Source organism: Ctenocephalides felis, unplaced genomic scaffold, assembly GCF_003426905.1.
Source record: "Ctenocephalides felis isolate EL2017-DRISC unplaced genomic scaffold, ASM342690v1 CF-g0.4_SCAFFOLD_01170, whole genome shotgun sequence".
Lineage (NCBI taxonomy): Eukaryota > Metazoa > Arthropoda > Insecta > Siphonaptera > Pulicidae > Ctenocephalides > Ctenocephalides felis.
The window spans coordinates 14378904-14404855 of record NW_020537324.1 but is presented as its reverse complement, the minus strand read 5'-3'; the positions used below and the strand labels follow the sequence as shown (position 1 = coordinate 14404855).

The 25952-nt window shown below is 28.7% G+C and overlaps 4 protein-coding genes and 1 pseudogene across 4 annotated transcripts in view; 2 read left to right on the top strand and 3 right to left on the bottom strand.

Moving 5' to 3' along the window:
- Positions 1–411: 411 nt before the first annotated feature.
- LOC113366114 lies at positions 412–1336 on the top strand (annotated as a pseudogene).
- Positions 1337–3686: 2350 nt separating this feature from the next.
- LOC113367994 (smad nuclear-interacting protein 1-like) lies at positions 3687–4292 on the bottom strand (the record flags this gene model as incomplete). Its single annotated transcript, XM_026609555.1, is given in 2 exon segments — positions 3687–4175; positions 4178–4292. Coding segments are annotated over 2 exon segments (555 nt in total), but the record flags the coding sequence as incomplete, so codon positions are not given.
- Positions 4293–5918: 1626 nt separating this feature from the next.
- On the top strand, positions 5919–8859 carry LOC113366862 (WD repeat-containing protein CG11141-like). Its single transcript, XM_026608512.1, has 9 exons — positions 5919–6307; positions 6407–6564; positions 6629–6752; positions 6822–6985; positions 7054–7189; positions 7259–7467; positions 7538–7641; positions 7803–8244; positions 8319–8859. Exons 1-9 carry the CDS (start codon positions 6101–6103, stop codon positions 8857–8859), a joined length of 2085 nt encoding a protein of 694 aa, XP_026464297.1. The 5' UTR covers positions 5919–6100.
- An 893-nt stretch (positions 8860–9752) lies between these two features.
- LOC113368070 (isoaspartyl peptidase/L-asparaginase-like) lies at positions 9753–13131 on the bottom strand. The gene is made up of 6 exons (XM_026609636.1): positions 12955–13131; positions 11729–11955; positions 11110–11306; positions 10954–11038; positions 10682–10843; positions 9753–10056 (listed from the first exon to the last, which is right to left on the bottom strand). Exons 2-6 carry the CDS (start codon positions 11928–11930, stop codon positions 9779–9781), a joined length of 924 nt encoding a protein of 307 aa, XP_026465421.1. The 5' UTR covers positions 11931–11955; positions 12955–13131; the 3' UTR covers positions 9753–9778.
- Positions 13132–22005: 8874 nt separating this feature from the next.
- The window catches only part of LOC113366861 (polycystin-2-like), a 15209-nt gene continuing 11262 nt past the window's right edge, over positions 22006–25952 (bottom strand). The window contains exons 2-10 of the mRNA XM_026608511.1: positions 25579–25800; positions 24935–25032; positions 24487–24723; positions 23830–24061; positions 23170–23259; positions 22953–23105; positions 22537–22805; positions 22201–22348; positions 22006–22044 (exon numbers count right to left, since the gene is read on the bottom strand). Coding sequence (XP_026464296.1) covers positions 22006–22044; positions 22201–22348; positions 22537–22805; positions 22953–23105; positions 23170–23259; positions 23830–24061; positions 24487–24723; positions 24935–25032; positions 25579–25800 — 1488 coding nt within the window. The remainder of the gene's footprint in view (positions 22045–22200; positions 22349–22536; positions 22806–22952; positions 23106–23169; positions 23260–23829; positions 24062–24486; positions 24724–24934; positions 25033–25578; positions 25801–25952) is intronic.

Sequence of the window (25952 nt, the reverse complement as noted above, 5' to 3'; positions counted from 1 at the left end):
AGATATTCTATAGAGATTTTAATAATGTGTACACATTTTGTGTATTTTTTTGGGTTACGTACCAAGATTTCAATTACGATACGGGAAGTTCCAGCAATTTGCCTTAAGGCACGATGCGTACACCCCACTAGTTCTTTTTGAAATCCAACGGTTTTGAATTTTTCCGCTTTAGTCTAGTAAAAGAAATTCTAATGGATGGCAATACTACTGTCACGTAGGTACTTATGTAGGTTAGGAATTTCACCGACATGTGTTTGACGTGTTATAGTTTTTGCAATATACACATCACAAATTTTAAATAAATGAGATTCTTATAAATAATTTGTAGTACACTTTTTAAAATGATCATCAACAAGTTTTTATTTAGTTTTTATAGTATTAGTTTTAGACCAAACAAGCGCACATTTGTTAGAAGGCTTATATTGCGGTAAAGATAATTGTTACGAGATTCTCGGAGTTACTAGGTCATCTACTAAGTCAGAAATTCAAAAAGTTACAGGCAATTAGCTAGAAAATTCCATCCAGATTTACAAAAAGGTGAAGACAAAAAAGCAGAAGCTACAGAAAAGTTTAAAGCCATAGCTACAGCCTATGAAATTTTAAAAGATGAAGAAGCTAGAAGTGATTATGATTATATGTTAGACAATCCTTCTGAATATTATGCCCATTACTATCGATACTATAGAAGGCGTGTAGCACCCAAAGTAGATATACGAATCGTTTTAGCAGTCACTATAACTATTATTTCTGTTATTCAATATTATGGAGCTTGGCAAAGATACGAGACAGCTATAAGTTACTTTATGACTGTTCCTAAATATAGACATAAAGCCTTAGAACTAGCCAAGGTAAACAACGATGCTGCAGGAAAGAAAAAGACTAAAAATAAACAAGAACAAAAAGAAGAGCTAGAGAAGTTAATAAGAATGGTTATTGAAGATAATATGGATATTAAAGGTGCTTATGCAAAACCTGACCTTTGGAATATTCTCTGGGTTCAACTAATAATATCACCATACACAATCACAAAATATATTATCTGGTATACATCCTGGATTTGGAAATTCGATATCTTAAAAAGACCTTATGGAACTGAAGAAAAATTATATTTAATACGTAAAAATTTAAATTAGGAGAACATCAATTTAATGCCATTGAAGAACATACTAAAGAAGAATATTTAGAAGAGGAGTTATGGATAAAAGATAAATTATTGCTTGGAAAAAATACAAGAAGAAGAAATGAAAAAGAACTTAGCAGAAAATGCAAGAGCAAAAGCATATCGAAGATACATGAAAATCATGGTGTATCAAGAATGACATTTGATGATTCATAAATACAAAAGTATTATAAAGTTTTCTTAAATAGGGCTCCCACTGTTTGCAATAAAATTTGCTCATATGGCTCATATTCTATAATTACCTTGTTACTGATAATTCCTTAAGTAATAAGTAAGCTCTCTGTTATTGAATTTTTGCATCTTCATTTAAATCTACCCATATTTTTCATAACTTGGTGAGATATATTATTAGTCTTTCAAACTTGTTTATTACAACTTGTGACAACAACATATTAGCATTCTTTTATTGTAAATTGTGCATCCTAGAGCCTTGTGTTCAAGTTGTAAATGCCAAATAACACAGTTACTAAAATTCTTAGGCCACAATTTATTTATATATTTATTATATTATTTTTGTGTATGTTTGTTATAAAATATATTGAATGAAAATTCACATACCCTCTATATATTATTATTTGGGTTTACGATAACAGTATTTATGCAGATTTCGATAAGTTGTTCTTAAATTAAGTTTAGAAAGTATTGTTTCACGTTTATCATCATCCTGTTGTTGAAATTCGGGTTGGGGATTATTATCCATTATTTTAAAATGTTGTGGTTTATATTTGCGAGCTGTTGAAGATTTCGGTAACACATGATCAGGTGTATTTAAATTTGACATAATTTTTGGAACGTCTATGATGTCATCAATGGAAATATCACTGACTCTCTTGAAAGAATTGGAAGTATTGTGTGAAATTCTCTTTTTCACGTCTTGAGCTATTTCTGATTTTTTCACTGCAATTTGTAATTTGTTCGGTTTAGGTTCTTCTTCTATTTGTTTTTTCTCTGTGTCCATTATATCTTTTCCTCACAACTGTTTTCCAGTTTAGAATATCCATTTCTAGTTCTCTTTTCTGTTGTCTTGATAATGCTATAGCTGCTTTCAGTCTAATTTAGTACAAATGACTTGATAAGTGATATAAAATCATTAAAACAGAGTTGTAGAAAACAATATATTTTAAACGAAAATATCTCAAGCTATATTAGAAGTTCATATTGCTGTAGTATTTAATATCACATTTAATATTTTAGTTTTTAAATTGAAAGTACTAGGATTTTTAAATTAAATAAATTTGCTTTAGAAGGAAAATATATTTGGTAATAAGATGGATTGCTCAGTTTATAGAAAAATGATTGCCTCAATTGTGAAGATTAGACTCCAATGACATAATTCTTTTATAAAATATGTAAAACTTATTTCTAATACTTATATATATATATATATATATATATATATATATATATATATTATGTACAAATGACGCTTACCTTAATATTCTGATCCTTCATTGTACTCTTCTTCCAACTTCTCATTTTTATCATGAAGTTCTTTGATTTTAGTCTCACAATTATTTATTTCTGACAATGTATCTTCTAAAAGTTTCTTGAGTGTTTCATTTTCAGAAATAGCTAATTGTACAGCTTTAACTTCATTTACAATAAATACTTCTTCATTACCAGGTTTATGCGAAGACTTTTTGCAAAAATCCTCAATTATTGAAACACATCTACTAACTCCATAGTCTCTGCAAAAATTTCTGACATTGTCACAATGAAACTTGCGGTTATTTCGAATTAATTCACGATTATGTGTAACATATTTAGTTCCTTCATTTAAAACTTTGGTTTCTTCTGATATTAAATCTTGCAAAGTAGAATATTCTATAAATTTAATATCATTGGCAGATTTCTGTTCGGCTATAGCGATTTTTAATGATTCTACTTTTTTTATCTTTTCTTTGATTTCGTAATCCACTGTAATATTTGATGCTTTTGTGTTCAACATAATAAAGACTTTTAAGGTTATATTCGTCATTTTTTTTAAAACTAAATATTTGCGTTAAAATTGCAAACACACAACGCACACAACGTAAATTTTTCTTATTTGAAGTTTTATCTTTCTTTTGAGAACTTCACACTTGTTATCAAAGTGTGGCCAACCTAGAAAATAATATATTAATTATATTATATTTTAATATTTGAATTAATTTATATATTATTATATTTTATATATATTAATTTTTAGATTGCCATTATTTTACTATTAATTACCAATGATCAGATTCTTTAAAAAAATGAAATTTAATTGTTAAACCATAAAATATTTTATACATCTTTTATAGCATTAATCATTTTCAATCATTGTTCTATGGTAATCAAATATATTAATCTATTAATTAAAGTACATGTAAATTCTTCCCATGTATTTTAACAGTTGATACATAAAGATTTAAATAAATCTTTTGGTAGAAGAGGATTGTTTTTAAAACTAATTAAACATTCCAATTGTGTTTCCTCATATGTGATGTGAGTAATGATAGAATAGTATTATTTTATCTATATTTATTGTTCATATAAGTATAAGTACTTAATATACAATCTAAACTAAAATTTTATTCATCTTCTTTTTTTATCTTCACTGGCAAATCATCTCCACTGGCAATGTCATCATCTTGTGTTTCGTCTTTGCTGTTTTCATGTAATAAAACATATTCCCTAGAACTATATCCAAATTTTATAACATCCTTCTCTAAAAGCTCCACATATTTTTTAGGTTCAATTTTATTATTGTTAACATATGTGCCATTGGCAGATTCTAAGTCTATTAAATAAGGCCTTATTCGTTTTCCAGTAGATCCATCATCCCTTTGAAATGTAACTAATCTATATTGAAGAGCTGCATGTTGTTTGGAACAAGAAGGATGATCTACTGGCAAATCAACTACTTTACGATCACGACCAATGAGGTAACAACTTTGTCTGTGTATGTACAAAGTAGGCATTGCTGTTTCTCCTTTGAAGGGGTAAAAGCGCCAACGCCTTTTAGGTTTCTGGCTTCTGGAGGCTCAGCATACTTTATCACAACTCCGTTAAATGTGTTTACATCTTCAGTTAGTTTGCCAGAAAGACCAAAATTAGGTTGTTCTTTTTTTACTTCTTTGGTTCTGTTTTGATTTCATCCTTCTCTTTTTTCCCCATGAATATTCCTTATGTGAATCTCTCCTAGGGAAATGAAAGAAATTAAAGAATTGCTTGGCTACATATTAAAAAGCTAGTGCTCATCACTAGGTCTTTCATTAGCAGATTGGTTATGCTAATAGTAATCTTATGCAAACTTTTATAAACCATTTATATATTTTGAACTATAAATTAAAAAGCAAGCAATTTAAAATTACTATTAAATAAATTACTAACCTGTCGTCATCGTCGCATTTTCTACGATGATGCCTACTAGGTTTTCGTCTATCACCATGTTCATGTCTTCTTTTTCTTCTTGAATCCATTTTAATACGAAGATAAACTTACAAATTATATTTTAATCAAATGCACTTGCAAATAATAATAAAAAGATATAATAGGAAAAAGATTTTAGTTACAGATTTTAAGTAATTGTGTTTTGCGCCGAAGCACGCGTTTGCTGTAAACGTCAAACGTCAAATGAAAACTTAATGTAAATAAAATTTGTTTAAGTTAAGCATTCTAGATAATCAAAAATTAAAAATTATTTAAACGTTTTTCAGTTATTGAAATCTATGAATTTTGTGAGTTGCTTATTATTCTAAAAGAAAAATATATTAAAACTTGTTAAATAAATATAATCACCATACTAATCGATGACAGTTTGTTAATTAAAAAATAAAATATAGTTGGGTTATTTAGCTAGTAAGTTTTAAAATATTGTTAATATTAAGCTTATATATTTGATATTGAATTTAATTTTATTTAGTTTGAGGAATTATCTTTACAAACAGACATAGAGTTCTTCTTTTTATTTAAACTTCTTAGTGATGAATATTTTTCACTATATCAATTTATTATTTCTAAAATGAGATGTAGCAAAAAGGATATTTTCTACAGCACTTTTCATAAGATTGCACAATTCTTTGTTTTTGCCCTGTATTTTTGTGTTATTCCATTACTGATAAACATATTTTTAATTTCATTCTCTTTTTGTCGTAGGAAATTTGAATAAAAGGTTCTAAGGAAAAACTGTTCTACTTAAACATGCCATCTCCATCAACCACTCCAAAAATATTACAAATAACATTTGTTTAAGTTGATCTTTCTAGAAAATTGAAAAATCAAAAATTATATAAACGTTTTTCAGTTGTTGAAATCTATGAATTTTGTGAGACGCTTAATATTCTATCACAAAATATATATTAAAACTTAAACGTTAAATAAATATAATCAGCATGCTTTCGATGACAGTTTGTTAATCAAAAAATAAAATATAGTTGGGTTATTTAGTTAGTAAGTTTCAAAATGTTGTTAATCTTAAATTTCTATATTTGATATTGAATTTAATATCATTCTGCTTAAGGAATTACCTTTACAAGCACAATTATACATAGAGCCCTTCTTTAAACTTAGTTTTAAATTTCCTATTGATAAGAATATCAATTTATTATTCCTAAAATGAGATGTGGCAAAAAGGATATTTTCTACAGTACTTTCTGTAAGATTATACAATTCTTTATTTTTGCCCTGTATTTTTGTGTTTATTGATAAATCTGGACTAAAACATGTTTTTAATTTCTTTTTCTCTTTTTGTTGTAGGAAATTTGAACAAAAAATACTGTTCTACTTAAACATGCCATCTCCATCATCCGCTCCAAAAATATTACAAAGAGTCTCACCATTCATTGCTGTACTTTACTTGATGAATCGACATGATTCAATAGTGTTTTTAAAAAAATAAAACTTCTGTACAATAATCTTTTATAACTACTTGAGCATATAAAAAACTTATCTATTATGGATGCATCTCTTCTGAGAGAATGGGCTCCTGTGAATGATATTATTAGTAAAATTCCTTTACGATGGCTTCGTGGCATGTTCATTACTGATGTGTGTTTAACATGCATTGATGCAATAACAGAATATATAGCAATAGGAACGAATGCAGGATTTGCAATCTGGTATGATAGGAAAAAAGGAGATTTTATTAGATTAAAGTGCGAGGTAAAATAATCAAACTTTCAATATCTAATCAGATTTTAAGACAGACAAAACAAACTATTTTTTATTCCTATTCATATAATCTTTATTATTTCTTTTCAGGAACCCACAAATCGTATAACTGAGATTAAAGTTGTCTCTAGTGTTGAATATATGGTGGCATGTGGTGCTGATAATGGCCTTATTAGTGTTTTTTCTATTCCTAAAGAAATACCTGCTGACTTGGTACGAAATGAATTCAAAGCCAACCCTCCTGAAAGGTATATTATTTAAATTGCTAAAATTAAACAGAGACATGTATATGCATTAAATTTCTTTTTTAAGGTATTGTATAAGAGATCTACATACATCTTCAATAACTGCTTTAGAATGGTCTAAAAATGGAATGAAATTATTCTCAGGAGATAAATCCGGCTGTGTAGTTTTAACAGAAATAGATTTTTATATGGTAATATGATAATTCTGAATGTAAACAAATTAATTATAAAAACAATTCATAATATTGCTTAATTTTTAGCATATATGCAAATCTGTAGAACTAGTTAATGAATCTTATGAAATCGTTCAATTATGTTTTAATAATCCAAAACTTATAATTTCTACTTCATTTCGAACTATAATAACTGAACAAAAAACTTTAAAATGGGAAGTTTTACAAATTGGAAGGCAGGATAGGAAATGGTAATGTTTTGAATGATATAATTGTAAATTGTATTGTTTTAATAATTTGTTGTAATTATGATTTGCAGTTTATCGAAATTGGGTGCTACTTTCATTCCATCATCTTATTTAAAAGAACGGACAAGAATATATAATTGCAGACTTGGCCATAGATTATGGGTAGCAAAACTGGATGGCAGTGTCGATAAAACAATTTTATTTAAAGTACATCAATAACTACTCTTGATTATTATGTTATTATGCAAATAAGTTAATTTTTGCTTTCTTTGGTAGGATAAATTAAGGAAACCAAAATTTACTGTTCCTTTGTTGAATCCAAAACCAAAAAGTGGCAAAGATTGTCTTGCTCTTCAGCCAGAACTACCAAATTTTGGAATAATTAAACCTTATGGTCCTTATCTGCTGACTTATAATCAGCAAGTGATGTATTTATTAGATCCCAATGGACCTGAAGTTTTGGCCGTCTTGACAGAGTTTAGAGAGTAAGTTGTCTTATATAAATATATATATATATATATATATATATATAATTATAAATTTAATCTTTTATAGTATACTTTCTGTGTCCATAATCGATCATGAGATATTTATTCTTGAAGGGCCTAGAAGCCTTATCAGGATTTCTACAGCTCCTGATGATAATATAGTCAGAGCAGGTGAGTTACAAATTTTAGCTATACATAATTGCTGAGTGTTTTTCACAGATTTGAATTTTTTTTCTATTATATCATATATTTTTTTATGTGACCATATCTTATGTGATTATACAACCATTCTATGATCACATCTGTTTTGAATGTGAATGGACTACTTTCAGATAATAACATTGCGTCTATTTTAACCCCAAGTACAATTTTATCAAAATTAAATTCTAAACTCAAAACATTTAGTAAGCATTTAGAAGATAATGCCATTGATAGTGAAGAAGTAGTGAAAGCAGAAGAATGCATTGAATTACCACCAATAGAAAAACTGTCGTTTGATGAGTTGCCTCTATTAGAAGTAAAAGAGAATAGCCAAGACCACTTTTCTCAAAATTCATTGCATTATACTAAACTTTGCACATTCGACAAAATAAATAATTTGGACTATGATGAGAATATATTATACAAGTCAGAAATAAGAAAGAAAAGAAAAATCATACACTCTGAAGTGGAAAATTCTGCTGATGTAAAAACTTCCCTTGCCTCTAATAATATGTCAAAATCAGAAAGTAATTATCGCTCTAATGAACTTGAACCTTTAATTTTGAAAAAGAAGTTAGTATACACTTATTATCACCAATTAATTATATAATTTGCAACAAATTTCATATGTGAATCTTAAATTTTAGTTATACAATACCAGATCTAAGAAGTCCAACATCAATTTTAGAAGATATTAAATATAAAGAAAATAAGCTAGCAAAGTTATTGAATTTAGAAAAAATAACTATTCCCCAAAAACAAAACACTGGTAATGAAGATAGCGATAAGAAATTTTTAGAAGATTTTCAAAAAGTATTGCAACTACCCCGTACTAAATTAGATACTTTAGAAAATTGTAAAAGTTCCACAGAGGAAATATCTAATGGACATCATTTACACAGCACTGATGATAGTATGATAGATTCCCCTAAACAATCTAAGACAAATGATATTAATTTTAAGGCTGATGAAACAATAATCAGTGGAAAAACTCCAAATGAAGAGACTGATCATAAAAATCGAGTTGATGATGAAAGTTACATTAAAATTCCAAATGTGATAGATATTCCTGGTGGTTGGAATCTGGAAAACATTCATATATCATCTAATAATAATATAAATGATCTCGATAAAAGTGAGCCTTATGAATCTCTTAATACTAAAGAAAATGATTGGGAATTTCTTTGACAAAAACATCTGACTTATCTGAACTACTTAGATGACTGAATATGTTTTAAATGAGTAAGAAAAAGATTTTTTCCTATTTAAATTGTCAAGATTCATGCTCATTATTGCTATAAAAACGAATAATGGCTTAAAGGTAAGTTTTGATTTTATTAGTGTTATTGAAACTGTTTTAAATGAAATCTGTCCAATACATCTCGAATACGTCATAAAACTATCAGAATTGCCATTTTGCTAAGTAAGAATTATTTGTTCGTAGTAGTTCATCTATTGTACTACACAAATTATTACTTTATTTATTTATTTTTATTTAAAATATTGGAAAGTTATACATATATATTTTATACACGATTAAGAATGAAGTATAAAAAATAATTAGGTATTTAATACTTGGTATTAAATCACTGGCTTGGTTGTACTATTAAATATAGGAAAAAAAATGTATTATTTTCTAGTCTATAAATTTAATTAAAATTTTCTAATATTTCATAAAGCCATTTGATGCTGATTATTATAGAGCAAAAAATGTAAATTAAAAAGGTACACATGAGAAATATTTATCAATAATATAATAATATATATGACATAATAATATGTCTATATTTTTGCGTTTTATTTCCGGGGTTATTGAGAGATCATTATTTTAAGCCTTATATTTTTTATTCAAATTAGAAAAACATACATTTGACGAATGCAGTATAATCATATCTATAGCAAAGAGATATTCAAAGAATACCCTCTATGCACTTTTTGGCCATAACAATTTCTTTTATCTTATTAATTAATTCCAAAATGTATAAAAGTATATAAACTCTATAAACTCTATGAAAATATGTAAGATGATTTATAGAAGACAACAGTGATTGATTTCATTCCTATTTTTGATTGATAATAATTTTCATTCCTTCTGTACTTAACTCTTTCACAAAGGTTCTGTTTCACATTGGCCTTGCTCTATGCCAAATTCCAAAACATCGTCACCCAGTTTACAGCTGGCCCAAGCCATTCTTTTTGAATTGTGGTACACTCCTCGTTCACCCGTAGGACTTAAAACAATTGCTCCAGCTGTATTATTCAGACGCGTTTGCATTGAGTCAATGGAAATTTTAGCAGCTTCGTCTGGACTCATTCCTTGGCAAAGATGCATTCTCATGAGTATTGAATGGGCTAAACACACTTTTAGAATTGATTCACCATGCCCTGAAATTGAGAAAAAATTAGATATTTTCAATTTTTGTTTGGATCAAGATGGTTTTGGAATGTTGTCTAATTGGTTTATATGATGATGCTAAACATGATATAATATTTGGAAATACTTGTGCAAGAATACTAGGAATACTTGTGCTGAAGAGTATAGATTTCTATAAAGCACATACTTTGCCGTCGCTATAAAGAATCATCTAGTTACCTTTCTCTTTATCTAGAGATTTGTTCTCTAGACCGTTCAAGTCACTCTGAATCGCGTGACATCAACGTTAGAAAAAAGAATATGTGTTTTTGTATTTGAGCGAAAACTAGAACATTTGTTTCTGGAAAACGGCTGCAATGACTTCAAAAATTTAAAAGCCATTTGATGAAACTAAATAAGAACTAAATAACAACTAACCCATGGAATTGCATGGGTTGGTTGTTCGATATTATTGCGTTTTGTTACTAAAACTTATTGTGAATTAGGTAAACTTAGGTATTGTGCATAACATGTAACAATCATTAACTGTTCTTCCAATTAGCGCCAATTTCTCAATTATGATACAGTTCCATGCCATTAAAGTAAATTCTCGAAAAGTTCAATTTAGGATCAAATATTACTTAAGAAATTTCATACCAGTCGTAGAAACTGCGCCAAGTTTATTATCAGCATAAGTTCCGCTTCCCAATTGCGGCGTGTCGCCAACTCTTCCTCTATATTTGCCAGTTATACCACCAGTTGAAGTGGACGCAGTTAGGTTACCGTAACAGTCCAGGGCTACTGCTCCGACGGTGCCACCTTCTTTATTGAGCCTACCATGATAAATTATCACTTAGGTATTATATTTTTTATGTTGCTCAAACTAGAATACAAATTTTATGATCTTACGTGTCCAATTTCTATTTTACCAATACCCCCATTGTCTATAAAGTCTTGCAGCGCCTTCTTCGCCATTTCTGTAACCAAAGAACCTTCTGGCAGAATATCAAAACCCTGAAATGCACATTCAGATAATTAATAATAAGAAAATTTACATTTTAATATATCAACAATATCTATTTTACCTCCTTTTCGGCGAAGTGAGTAGCTCCTTCAGCACACAATAACACATGAGGAGTCTTTTCCATAACTTTTCTTGCTAATGATATAGGGTGAGCAATATTTTTTAAATATCCTACTGCTCCTGCCTGCAGTTTCTCACCATGCATCATACTTGCCGACATTTCTACGTTTCCTTCTATCGTCAAGACAGACCCATACCCTAGTAAAAAATAGAAAACAAAATTAAATAAATTATTGGTAGTTGAGTGATCGAGTAACCATTAGTCACAAGGATCTTTACACACAAATTGGAATATGTTCCTTTGAGATAACTTTACTTGAGATTACTAATTGTAAGTGTTGTTCTATCAGTAGCGATTTTGCGTAGAACAATTTGAGATTTTATCAGAAAAATAAAATAATTTGTAACAAAATTATTTCTCATCATTGACCATTCATATTCACCATTTTCCATACTTATAACAGTAAAACTCGTATAAATTGTCGAAAATTTTAAATTCTGGAAAACCTTATTAAAAACAATTTTAAACCATCAGTTCTCTATCGAGTTATGAAAAAGGTAATCACTTTGAAAATACGAGATTTCATCAGCAAAATAAAATGTAACAAATTATGATTCACCAGCATTGAAATTTTCATCATCCTCCATACTCCTGATGGCTGCTTCAGTTGCTTCTATTGAAGTCCCTCCATTTTTTAAGATCTCCAAAGCTATCCTAGCTGCCAATTTTACTCCTTTGAATTTTCCCGGAACTCTTTCATCAGGAATGTCTCCTGCTCCGCCATGGACCACTATGATGCATGGTTTATCTCCAGAACTCATATTGATATCCCAATCCTAATGATAACTATTAAAAAATAGTTTATTATCCCAAGAAAAAAGCAATTTGCAATAAAATATTTTTATTTGTGTAATAATCGATTTGAATTGTTGATATTTGATAGCGGCATGATTTTTTTACTGATTGTTTCTTGTTATCTTGACAATAAACAAGCATTGTGTTCGAAATGTTATCATCATTATATGATTATACTGACAATGGGTGAAATGTTTGCGGAAAATTATGAAATGTTTTAACCAGATATCGTGTTCATTCTTTTTTTCGTTATTGATATATATTTACAGTTAGTTAACAATAACTAATAATTAGTAAACCATTACTTAGTGAGAAGGTGAGAATATGATTTTTAGTTGAAATAGTTTTTAATGATCTTTATGAAATTTTATATTTTCCAAAGTTGTCTAGTCTAAACGAACATTTAAAGTTCGTTTTTGGGGGCGTCCATTAATCATGTGTGGTTTTTAGGGGGAGGGGAGGGGTTGACAAAAAATCACGAAATATCACATGGGGGAGGGAGGGGTATAGTATTTATTTTTTACCTGATTTAAAAAAAAATCCAAACATTTTCAAAAAAAGGTCCATTTTTTTCTCGTAACTAAAATTACACCTTTTGTTTGGTGTGGGAGAGGGTGGGTAATTAATGGACGCCCCTTATAGAAAAAAAGCTATTGGTGTACTGAGCACGTGTATGTTTTTTTTTCAATAACGTATATTATTTAAACTATTTATTAAAAATAATTAACAAGTTGGATTAATTTTCTAAAAATTTTAAGCGTCAGAATCCGATTCTGGTCGAGTTTCTGATGGTGTTTGTAAACAAATAGTTATTTTGTAACAAACATCGTCAAATCTATAATAATCTAATAACAACATTCAAACCCAACTAAAATAAATCAATGAATTAAAGTAATAATTTTAATTAACGACTTAATAATTTTACTTTGATGTTATCTCTATATTAATTGAAATTGGTAATTCCTATATTAAATAATATGCTATACTTGCTTCTTGATTACACCTGTGTGGTGTGAACCAGCACAATCACTATATATTAATATTACTATTTTATATTATTATGATTATTTTTTACAACATATTAGTTTTTTTTCAATTGCATTAATCAATTAATTGATTAATAATTATTAACAATTTTTAAATGTTTTGTGAACTGACAACTATGATAGCTACCATTGCAATGCCTCATAGAGAGTGCATTACACTCATAGGCGCAGCCCCACTACGCGACCACGTTTATCTTGTTCGGAAGAAAATAAGATAATTTCAATTAGAATTTATCTAAATCTCGTTAGAATCAAATGTTCTTAAACTGTGGATCGCTGCTGAAAGTCGAATCATGAAACTTTAAAAAAAAATCATACATATATTAATTTATGTATTCATGTTTTTAGCTGGATTAATTAATTATTGTTAAGCAACGGCATCAAAGATTTAGTTAATGAAAAAACTACTCGCTAGCTGAATTAATTGATTATTGTTTAGTATTTTAATAAAGTTTTTTTGTTAATTTTACAATTAGATTTTACAAATTACAAATAAATTAATGTAGATTTGCAAAATAGCTCTAAAAATAATTTAGTTTTGCAATCCCATTATTACATTTCATATGTATATATTTCATTAGTATTAAATTTGTACGAAAATCGTCATTTTATGCATTTTCGATTAAATAATAAATCGATTGATCTCCTATCCAATTTTTGTGAATTTTTACCATCAAGTTACCCTTAAAATTGCCCTCGATATACAAGGAAAATGCTCTTTATCCTCAAAATACAAAGAAACGACTGACTAACTAAGTGGTTTCCAAACTTTTTGCAACGCCTCCCCCAACCCACTCTCATAAAAAAATGTTGCAGCCTCCCTAATTTTTCCAACAATTTTATTTCTATCTTTACCATAGTATTAACTTTAAAATTACCTTCAAAATACAAAGAAAATGTTTTTTATCCTGCAAATACAAGGAAACGGCTGACTAACTCAGTGGTTCCCAACCTTTTTTGCAACGTTTACCCCAACCCGTTCTAATAAATAAAATAAAATTTTATAAATACTCAACTTATATTATCAGACTACAAGTGCAATATCATGTAAAGACATTGCAATATCATGTAAAGATATACATTAAAAATATTTATTTTTTCGTTCATTTCTTATATCATTTTTATATTTTTTATTTATTTTCGAAAATTGAATTTTGGAAACAACTATAAGCCCTCCTTGCAACAGCTTCGCGAGGAAACGCGCTTCACAGGTTGGGAACCACGGGACCAACTTGAGTTTTTCAATATAGTCATCAATGTTTTATTTGGTCTTAATAATTTAATGGTAAAAGGTTAATTTTCAAATTTTTACATGATTGTATAAACGTAAAAAAACATCATTTTAAAGTTTGTATTATTATTTAAAAAAAGGGACAGGATATTTCTAGAAAGGTCGAAAATATTTTAATAAAATTAAATAAATAATTTATTTATATGAAATTATTAAAATTGTTTGAAATTATCGAATTTATTTTTTAATAGAAATAATACGTTATTATGTGGAGAAACTTAAGTGATTAAACTGTGATAATTATTAGTTTTTGTTATTTAAATTAGATACTGCATTTAACATTTCTTAGTTTCTGAATAATACCCTTGACTAATGTGTTTTAAACACATTAGTCAAAGGTATTATTGTGTTTATATCGCATTTTATTTTTATTTTCTTTATCGTTATTGCTCACACAGAAATTATAAATAAACTAGTTGGTTTGGTATTTAGCCTTGAGGCAAATTACATGAACTTCCCGATATGTGTAAATAATCGACTTAATCAAAAAAAAGTGTAAATAATATACTTCATCAATCCTACTTTAAAAAAAAACGATAATAATTTTAGCAAAGTTTGACGAATTTTTAAAATTAAACTACTTGTTGTAAGGCCGTAATATTACAGTAAGTTCTATAAGACCATGATGTATATCGCCAAAAAAAGTTCCATGAAAAAAGGCTTAAATTTTTTTTTAACAGTTAATTACAAGAAAACGGCTCGGTAGATTTTCACCTAAAATTAATCAGTATCATTCCCAACCAATATCTTTCGAACAGTTTTTGATTTTTTAAAATCGGTTCGGTAGAATGAGCTTAAATGTGGACGAAAATTTAACACTATTTTTCAATAGTTAATTACAAGAAAACCGCTCGGTAGATTTTCATCTAAAATTAATCAGTATCATTCCCAACCAATATCTTTCGAACAGTTTTTGATTTTTTAAAATCGGTTCGGTAGGATGAGCTTAAATGTGGACGAAAAGTTCAACACTTTTTTTCAAATTACAAAAACGGCTTGGCAGATCGTTGCACAAAACTGACAAACGATAGTCCTCACCGAAATACATCAAATGGCTTTTAAATTTCTAAAATCGGTTCAGGCGTTTTTGAGAAAACGTCGAACAAAAGTCTAATTTTGACAAATGCCAAAAAGACCATACTGATTTTTGCAAACTTTGACGAATTTTTAAAGCTGGACCAGTTGTCGTAGGGCCGTAATATTTTAGTATGATCTAGAAGACTATGGTATCTATCGTCAAAAAAATAATCATAAAAATCGTCGAAATTTTTTTTTTAAAAACTTTATTACAAGAAAACGGCCCGGCCGATCTCTACCAAAAACTAATCAGCACGATTCCCAACCAATATCTTTCGAACGGTTTTTGAATTTTCAAAATCGATTCATAACTGCGGGCTAAAACGTGGACGAAAGAGTTTTCACTTCTCTGCTATTTACGAAGAAACGGTTTGGCCGATCGTCGCACAAAACTGACAAACAATAGTCCTCATCGAGATACATCGAATGGCTTTTAAATTTTTGAAATCGGTCCAGCCGTTTTTGAGAAAACGGCGATTTACGGCAAAAAATCTGTTGGTGCACACGCGCACACACACACACACACACACACACACACACACACACACACATACTTTTTCCAAATTTGTTCTCATTCGATTCAGAATGGCTTGAAACGTCGAGAAAACATAAAATTAGCGAATCGGATTTTTTGATGAAAACATAAACTTCTCCTTCGGGAAGTTAATATAAATATAAATATAAATATAAATATAAATATAAATATAAATATAAATATAAATATAAATATAAATATAAATATAAATATAAATATAAATATAAATATAAATATAAATATAAATATAAATATAAACTAGTTGAAGGTGCATTTAGCCTGAAGGCAAGTTGCATGAACTTCCCGAAATGTGTAAATAGTATACTTAATCGATCCAATTTTAGAATAAGCAACTTGATCTGCCTTTAACAATATTTTTTTATTTTATAATTATTAAGAAATTTATATTTATCACTATCATTGATTATAAAAAAAAATATTTTTTATTCTTTTTTATTATTATTAATATAATAATCTGAATACATAAGTGGTTCTCATTGTGACAAAATTGTATCGACGCATACGATTATTTTTCCAAATTGTAGAAAACGATGATAATTATTATAACTTGATTAAAGTAAAGAATTTCTTGGTCATTTCACGACCTTGGAGACGAAGTATATTTTCTAGGCAGAGGCTTCATATGTTTTTGATTTTTCAAAATCGGTTCGGTAGGATGAGCTTAAATGTGGACGAAAATTTAACACTTTTTTTCAACAGTTAATTACAAGAAAATGGCTCGGTAGATTTTCACCTAAAATTAATCAGTACCATTCCCAACTAATATCTTTCGAACAGTTTTTGATTTTTCAAAATCGGTTCGGTAGGATGAGCTTAAATGTGGACGAAAATTTAACACTTTTTTTCAACAGTTAATTACAAGAAAACGGCTCGGTAGATTTTCACCTAAAATTAATCAGCATCATTCCCAACTAATATCTTTCGAACAGTTTTTGATTTTTCAAAATCGGTTCGGTAGGATGAGCTTAAATGTGGACGAAAATTTAACACTTTTTTTCAACAGTTAATTACAAGAAAACGGCTCGGTAGATTTTCACCTAAAATTAATCAGCATCATTCCCAACTAATATCTTTCGAACAGTTTTTGATTTTTCAAAATCGGTTCGGTAGGATGAGCTTAAATGTGGACGAAAATTTAACACTTTTTTTCAACAGTTAATTACAAGAAAACGGCTCGGTAGATTTTCACCTAAAATTAATCAGCACCATTCCCAACTAATATCTTTCGAACAGTTTTTGATTTTTTAAAATCGTTCGGTAGGATGAGCTTAAATGTGGACGAAAAGTTTTTTTCAAATTACAAAGAAACGGCTTGGCAGATCGTTGCACAAAACTGACAAACGATAGTCCTCACCGAAATACATCAAATGGCTTTTAAATTTCTAAAATCGGTTCAGGCGTTTTTGAGAAAACGTCGATCAAAAGTCTAATTTTGACAAATGCCAAAAAGACCATACTGATTTTTGCAAACTTTGACGAATTTTTAAAGCTAAACCAGTTGTCGTAGGGCCGTAATATTTTAGTATGACCTAGAAAACTATGGTATCTATCGTCAAAAAAATAATCATAAAAATCGTCGAAATTTTTTTTTTTAAACTTTATTACAAGAAAACGGCCCGGCCGATCTTTACCAAAAACTAATCAGCACGATTCCCAACCAATATCTATCGAACGGTTTTGAATTTTCAGAATCGATTCAGAGTTGCGGGCTAAAACGTGGACGAAAAATTTTTCACTTTTCTGCAATTTACAAAGAAACGGCCCGGCCGTTCGCCGCACAAAACTCAGAGACGATAGTCCTCATCGAGATACATCAAATGGCTTTTAAATTTTTGAAATCGGTCCAGCCGTTTTGGAGAAAACGTCGATTTACGGCAAAAAATCTGTTCACACACACACACACACACACATACACACACACACACACACACACACACACACACACACACATACTTTTTCCAAATTTGGTCTCATTCGATTCAGAATGGCTTGAAACGTCCAGAAAACATAAAATTAGCGATTCGGATTTTTTGATGAAAACATAAACTTCTCCTTCGGGAAGTTAATAACAAAGAACTTTGCTTAAACATTGATTATATTGCCGAAATAGGTTGAACACGTGCATTATAAACATTATTATTCATACTCCTATTGTTTTCAAATTTACATTAAATAATGAGCGATATACGTCATATTATAGAATGAATCATCTCACTAATATTTATAAATTAGTATAGTTGTTTGAGATATATTCACTATTTAATTTTTCTTTTCAATAACAATATTAACTTGTTGACATGCGTTGATTATAATTTCACATACAAATACTATCGAACTGGCTAGTAGACCGACCACTAAAACTACAAAAGCTCCTGCAAAAATATGAAATAATAATATATAAAATTAATTTCCAAACTGAAAATTACATAATAAAAAAAGTACCTCCAAGGTGCTCGGTGCTGAGCTTTAATTCTGTCTCTTCTTGATCATTGAGAAAACCATCCACTAGAATAAAAATATATATATAAGAGTTATATATGAAATATTAAAATTATTAACTACTTTAATCAAAAAAAAATTAATATTCCACAATCTTCAAAAAAAAAACTAATATCAATATTTTGAGTTTGATTGCTATATTTCTTTTGTGCTGTATTACCTCTCGAATAGATTCCATTATCCTTTTCAAGTTTCCTGATAATGCCATTTTCAGTTAAATTTCTGATCGCTAAATTGAACATATCCAATAAGTGATAGTCTTTCCTAACTAACATCACTACGTTGTATTCATATAAATTTTCTGATTCAGAAAATATATGGATTGGGAGTGCTTGACCAGCTTAAAAATACTTGAATGTTATAAATATCGCTAATGTTAAGAAATTTGTTATTGTTTTAAGAACCTTGTGAATATCTGAGAAGAAAGTCCAAAACCTGAACTCTGGAGATTGCTAGAGATTTATCTAATTTACCAAATGCGATTTCATGAAAACATTTTTCCATGTTTTTACAAATTTCAAACTGTTCAGATTTCCTTCCGCTTAGTTGAGATATTCTCCAATATTCAGCTATGCCGCCTTGAAAAGGAATATAAAATATAAAATTGGAATATAAAAGGATTCCAAAATAATCGTGTCATATTATAAATGTAATTTTTTACCTCTCATTATGATGTTGGAGTCAAACAATTCTTTAGAAGTCGACATGTGCGTTGGTTCTACAGGATTTGTCAAAGCACTTATGAGCATGCTATGATATCCAGTACAAAAGTGTAAACCAAAAACGAAACAAGCTGCCAATATTATGCGGATGGTTGCAGTATTTGTACTTATTGATTTATCAGAAGCTAAACATTAAAATCAAGGATAAAATTAGAAAGATTTCTAATCAAATAAATATATTTCCCCTTACTACCTGGTAATCCCATTATGGCACTCAAAACCATGGTGCCAACAGCAGACAATCGTGCATCAACAGGATGCACCACTTTATAGAACCAGTACAATACTCCTGTCAATCCCAACCATAGGCCAAAAGTTGAACTCCAAACATTTCTGGAATAAACTGCAAAAACTTTTCGCCATTTTTCGCCAGCGATAGAAGTTTTTACAGCCCAAGTGACATCATCTCTCATATAGGACACCGTGGCCCCAAAATGATGACGAGTACGAGAGTTTTCGAACATTCCGCCAATAAGGATATCTGATTTCTTGTTTTCGTATGTTAGATTGGCGTAGAAAGGACTCATTGTACCTAGATGGATAATAGAATACTTGGTTCTAGTTATGATTAACATTATTGGATGATTGTTGAAACATTTGAATGTTAATTACCATTGTCATATATCCCAATAAGAGATCTGCTTTCTGGTGAAATATTTATCACTGGTTTAAAATTGTGCATTTTACCGATCAAGTTAAGTAGTTGAACTTCTACGCCTTTGGATGAAGACGTACTGTCTACAAATGGTCTCGTAGCAACAGCTCCAACATTTATCTGTGTCGGGAAAATAATAAATTATTATTCCATAATATATAATTCACTGGTTTATTATAATCCAAATATATTTGTTTGAATATTTGTTTCACTAACCGGACATCCTAACAGATCCTTAGGAAACTTTGATTCTTTGGATGAGTCTGCGTGAGGAATGACAAATATTCCTTTACATTCATCCACTAACTTTACAGCTTTAATAGAGCCACAAGCATCATTTTCATAAGGTATCCATGAATATATCAAAAATTTTGGCTGTTCTAAATCTGGTTCTGCACCCACCATAACATCATATACCCCTAAAAATTACAATAAATTTTATAAACTATGTAGCGTTTAGCATAAATCCATAAATCCAGCCAAAGGTTAGATTATAACAGTGTTTAATGAAAAATAATTTCACATAATTAGTATAAATCTACAGTTTTAATTGTAAAAATATTTTATATTTTCGAAAAAGACTCGTGCTTGATTTTTTACGATTTCGGGAGTTGGTGACTCAAAATATGTTGATGGTCTACGCTCTTTAGATTATTCACCATTTTTTAAAAACATTTCAAAGATAGGCTTCATCATCTTCTTCAGCGTTCTGCAATAAAGTAACCAAAACGCTTGATTTAAAAATAATTGTTATATTCTAATTAATATTTATAACTTGTATTAATAATATACCTGATATCTCTTTTTCCTAACATGAGTATCATGAATCTCGCAACTCGACTCCAAGTTGATAAACTTTCAAGTTGACTAATTTGAGCTTTCAATTCCTCTATCTCATATGCAAAAAGAATACAATATTTTGCCCTAACATAATTAAAATTGGCTTAAAATTTATTTCAAAATTCATTATTTATTATTAGTTGATACCTGACTGTAGCATGATCGTGTTTCTCGTGCTTGTGGTTCCATTGCTTTACCATTAGGGAAACTCTTAGGTCTGTTACAACAAATATTGTGCTCAAAATTCTTTGCTGAATGAAAAGATTTTGAAGCAATTGTAGACAGATCTATTATCATTAAATATAAAATAATTCACGCATAATAAAATTTAGAAACCATACCTGAAAATCACTTTTGACTGGATTAGCACTGAATACTATCAAGTTTCCTAAAACCATATGTTTCCCTGGAGTGGAGTACTTTTCGCAAATGCGCCAAAAGCAGGGCATCAATGTGACACTATTTGGAGGGTATCTATCTACGCCACTGGTTCCACTTGTTGGGGGTTGTAGGAACAACATTATTGTTGTAGCATTTAAAATCATGATGAGCCAAATATGGAATTTTAAATCATATAACAAATATTAAGAAGTAAAATGATAAAGAGCACTCTTTTAAAAACAAATACTGATGCACCTGTAAGCTTAGTAATAAATGTTTGGAATTATCCATTTATTTATCCGGATATCAGTAGTTAATATCAATTTGCTTGTTCTTGTAATTTGGTTTTAGATGATCCCTGATATATTAAATTAAATATTTTTGTTTGAACTGATTGCTCGGTAGCGGACTAATGATAATTTAATGATCAGAATTGCAGTTGAGGCTATTTGCATTTGGTTCCAAATTAGACCTCTATGTAAATATAATTTTGTACAGATTCTGTTATCGGTTAAATCGGTTTTAATAATTCTATAGTAAATTAATATAAAAGTATTAAAAATCTATTAAGTCTATTTATTTATTTATAAAATATTTTTTTAAATATTTTTATTGTTAAATTAAAGACAATAAGTAGTTCAAAAAGGTGATTTCAAAATTCTATATAAAAATTTTCTGAAAAAAAATCATTCAAGATTATTAATGATAACCATAAATATTATATTATATATTTATAATATTGCACATATTTTATGTCATTTTGTTGGGTTTCTGGGTGTTCCAGAAACTAGTTCTATTTTGCTGACAATAAAATTCACCCGCTCTAACATGCGGTCTATTGAGCCTTCCAGAGCACTTACTCTGTTTTCCAACCTACATTAAAAACATTTTTTAGCATTTTTTTTAGTTTCTGAAACAAATTTTATTATAAATTTATAAATATTTTACTTGCCCTTTGAACTCTTTTGAATTCACTATGTCCAGCGTGCTCTTTCTGCTGCGTATCTGGTCTTCTAAAATGCACAGATAATACAAAATTAAAATTCATAGTATTTCATCACTGCTAATATATTATATATTATATCATTTCTATAATGATAAGATTTTTTATGTTTTTTATAAGATTTTAATCGTATTTTGTCAAAATTGTTTTGTTTAATAAAACGTACACGAGTCACACCTGATTGGCGATTTTCTTGATTTCTTCCTTGAAGATAATCTAGGATTTTTTGTTTTTCATTTTCATCAATACGTCGTTCTCCGTTAATATCGTATTTTGCAAAAAACATTTCAATCTCTAAATCATTGAAATTGCAACTAGAAATAAACAGTACTATTCTTTGAACTTGAATTATACCAAATCCTTACTTTTAAGCCAAATCATTACTATGTATATTATTGGTTGCCAAACTATTATAATTAACTATATTTCATATAGAATTTTATAATTATTGAATTTCAATATATTAATACTACTAACAATATTGTTCAAAATATTTTCTTACAGTTCTAACGTTTTCCTGATTTGTGCATAAACATCAGCCTGCCTCTGCTTTGGTGTATTGGGCGATGAATTAGGTTCATTATTTTCTCTTCTCGTTTGTGTTAAATCATTTTTTTCATTTTTGTCCTTTTTATCTTTCATAAAAAGTCGGTTATAAATACGAGCTCCTCTACGTTTGATAAAAGTATGTACATCTTCGCCTTTTCCTGAACTCTCAATCTCACGTTTTACTTCTGAATAGGTATCAGTCACAATCGCCAAAAACATATTCTAGATAGATAAAATAATAAATTAAAATGATGGTTGAAAACTTCTTTTTAAATTGTTTGAAAACCAATAATTGATAATGAATTTATTCGAATATTATAATTATTAAGAGGGCTAATTTAAAAATTTGCTGATATTTATATTACTTACTAGTAAAACAAAGAAGACAAAGAATATATACGATAAAAAATATATTGGTCCCAAAACTCTGTTTGCTTGTTCGATTTCGTGATAATCAAATTCGCCCAAAATTGTCGTGAGAAGCGTAACGACGGCTGCACCAAAGGTTCGATATCCCTGGGCCTTAATAATATAATATTATTAATACATAAATTTCCTTTTTATAAATTTTATTATAAAAATGCACCTGTGTTCCGAATAGTAAATAGCCAAGCTGTGCAAACGCGAAAAACACAATAAAGAACATAACAGCAAAACCTGCAATATCTTTTACACACTAAAAATAAAAAAAATTAGTTATTATAAAAAATAAGCATAATATAATTGAGTTTTTTTTTTAAAAAAAAAAGGTTTATTACTGTACCCGTTTCAATGTACTTTTTAATTGTCGCATAGTTTTATTAAAACTGAGGAATTTTAACACTTTTAACCAGATGAAGAAAAACAAACAGCCATCACATTATTATATTGCCTCTAAAAAAACAGCAAAATGGTAGTATAGATTGAAATCGATTTTAATATATTATTAATATATTTAAAATTATATTTTGATTATTAAAATTTTATAAACGTACTTGCCAGAAGCTGATGTATTCCATATTAATGTATTTATCATCCGATAAGTTTTCCAATTTTTTTTTCATTAAAAAGTATCTATAAATGGTAGATATGATGCAAATATAAGAGAGCTGGAAGAAGTTGTTATCATTATAGAAATATATACACAAAGCAATACGTACATATTTTGACAACAAATTTCTACAAGATGAACAATTCATTAAAAATCTATCATTTATAAAAATGCAATGGTGCAAGAGAGAATAAGAATATAATCTGATTATTTCACCATAATGATTGTCCATTCCATATAGTTCCAAAGCTCTCTGAAATATTCACGGAAACCATTCAAAGCCAATTCATAAATTTCTGCTGCAGTATAGTATATAATAAATATTACAAATACAAATTGCCAAAACAGTATGACATAATCTGATTTTGTAATATAAGGAATCAGACGTACTGATTGGAAATGAGCTGAGGGCAATATTCCACCAGTTGGCGGAAACTCAAAAACTATTCTGAAAAAGCAATAACTAGTTAGAATATGATTAGAAACTTAAATTTTCGAATTTAACAATGCATTTGCTGGCAGAGTTGTATAATTATTCACTTAAGTGATCAAGTTATGTCTAAATAATATATAATCAGTAATGTAAACTAATAAGCTAAGATTATTGTTAAAACACTTAGTTAATAATGAATAAATAGGTGTTTGCACAACTCTTCTAGTCATTTAGTTTACATTACTGACTTTATACAAATTATTTCAAAACTTGCAAGATTCTTTATAGAAAGATACTAATATGCACAATATTATTGCTGGCTTTATTTTTTGTTTATTATCTCTCTTTCTTATTTTTTTTAAAATATGCCAGGTTTTATATAATATATTCCTTACGAGCACAATGTCTAATAAAATATATTAGGTATTATAATTTCTTACTTTGCAATGCAGAACAAATTCACATTCGGGTTATAAGTTGTAAAATCAATGAACACAACTCTAGTTCCTCTTCCAATCCATTTATTTTCTTTTAAGTCTAATATTATTTCTTTGTATTTTTCTTCCTGGTCCTGTGGTAGATCTACAAAATAACCTCCTCCGGTGTATAATGATCCTCCAGAAATATGACCCCAATAAACTGCACCCTTTAAATTTGACGATGTGGTGTACCACCATCTAATAAAATTAGAAACATTTAATAATTATTATTATATGAAACAAAAGATATTTTACAGACAATATAATATACATTTCTATAGTATGCAAATCAATTGTAAAAAGTATATCTAAAATAGAAGAGAAGATAATTTGCATAAAATAATGAAAACATATAGATTAAATATAAATTTAATAAAAAAATATATATTTAATCTTGACTTTTACTCACGCTGAACTGTTTCCGGGGCCAAAATTTTGATTGAATTCGTTTTCGGAGTCGAAAAATCCATAGCATTCAGCAAATTGGCGTCGGAAATCATCATGTACCTACAAATTCCATAATTAGAGTTATATTCTAAAATAAATATTATTATTGGTTCAAATCAAAATTATTTTTCAAAAACTTTTTAAAATAGTTTGTGGTTTATTACACAAATTTATTATTTATGCATTGCCTGCAATTTTTTTTAGAAAATAGATCAAATGTATTCTATACATAATGAGTATATATTCTGCATACCCTATTTTTATCAATATATAGGGTCCAACTAGCTTTTTTTGAAAAATTTCTTAAAAAATCTTCTGAATATTTTGCCAATTTTCTTTTTGTTTGAAAATTCTATTAAAAACCCCTAAATATTTTCACTTTTTTATTTGAAAGTAAAATGTAAAGAGTGCAGAGTACACAGTAGGGTTGCTTAAGTCGTACCCCCTAAAAAAAAGTTATTTAGCGGACCCTATATTATTATTATTGTAACTTGTATTGGAAAATAAGAAAGTAGAGGAATAAAGTATATGTTAGATTTTTGGATATATATATATATATATATATAATATATATATCACATGTGTATTAATAAAAAAAAATTCAACCTGGCAACTGTTATTTCTAACACGAAGTTGCCTCATTCTTACGCGTCCCAGTAAAAAAAATTCTTTCAAAACTGCACCATTATTGCCAGGAGATGTTCTATAATAATCCTCAATCATGAACCGGACTTCTTCAGAAAATTCTGTCGTTTTATCCTGGTGCAAATCCAATATCTCCAATGCGTTTGTTCTGTATAGAGACTCCGGAAAGGAAGATTCCAAATACTATCAGAAAATATCGAGTAATTAACATTGATTTATACCTTTATGTAAGGTAAAATATATTGATATAAATTACAAATTCAAGATATTTGTTAGTTTGGATGATTTATTAATAGTGCAGTAAATGGAGAGCAAAATAGGGTGTAACCTCTGAA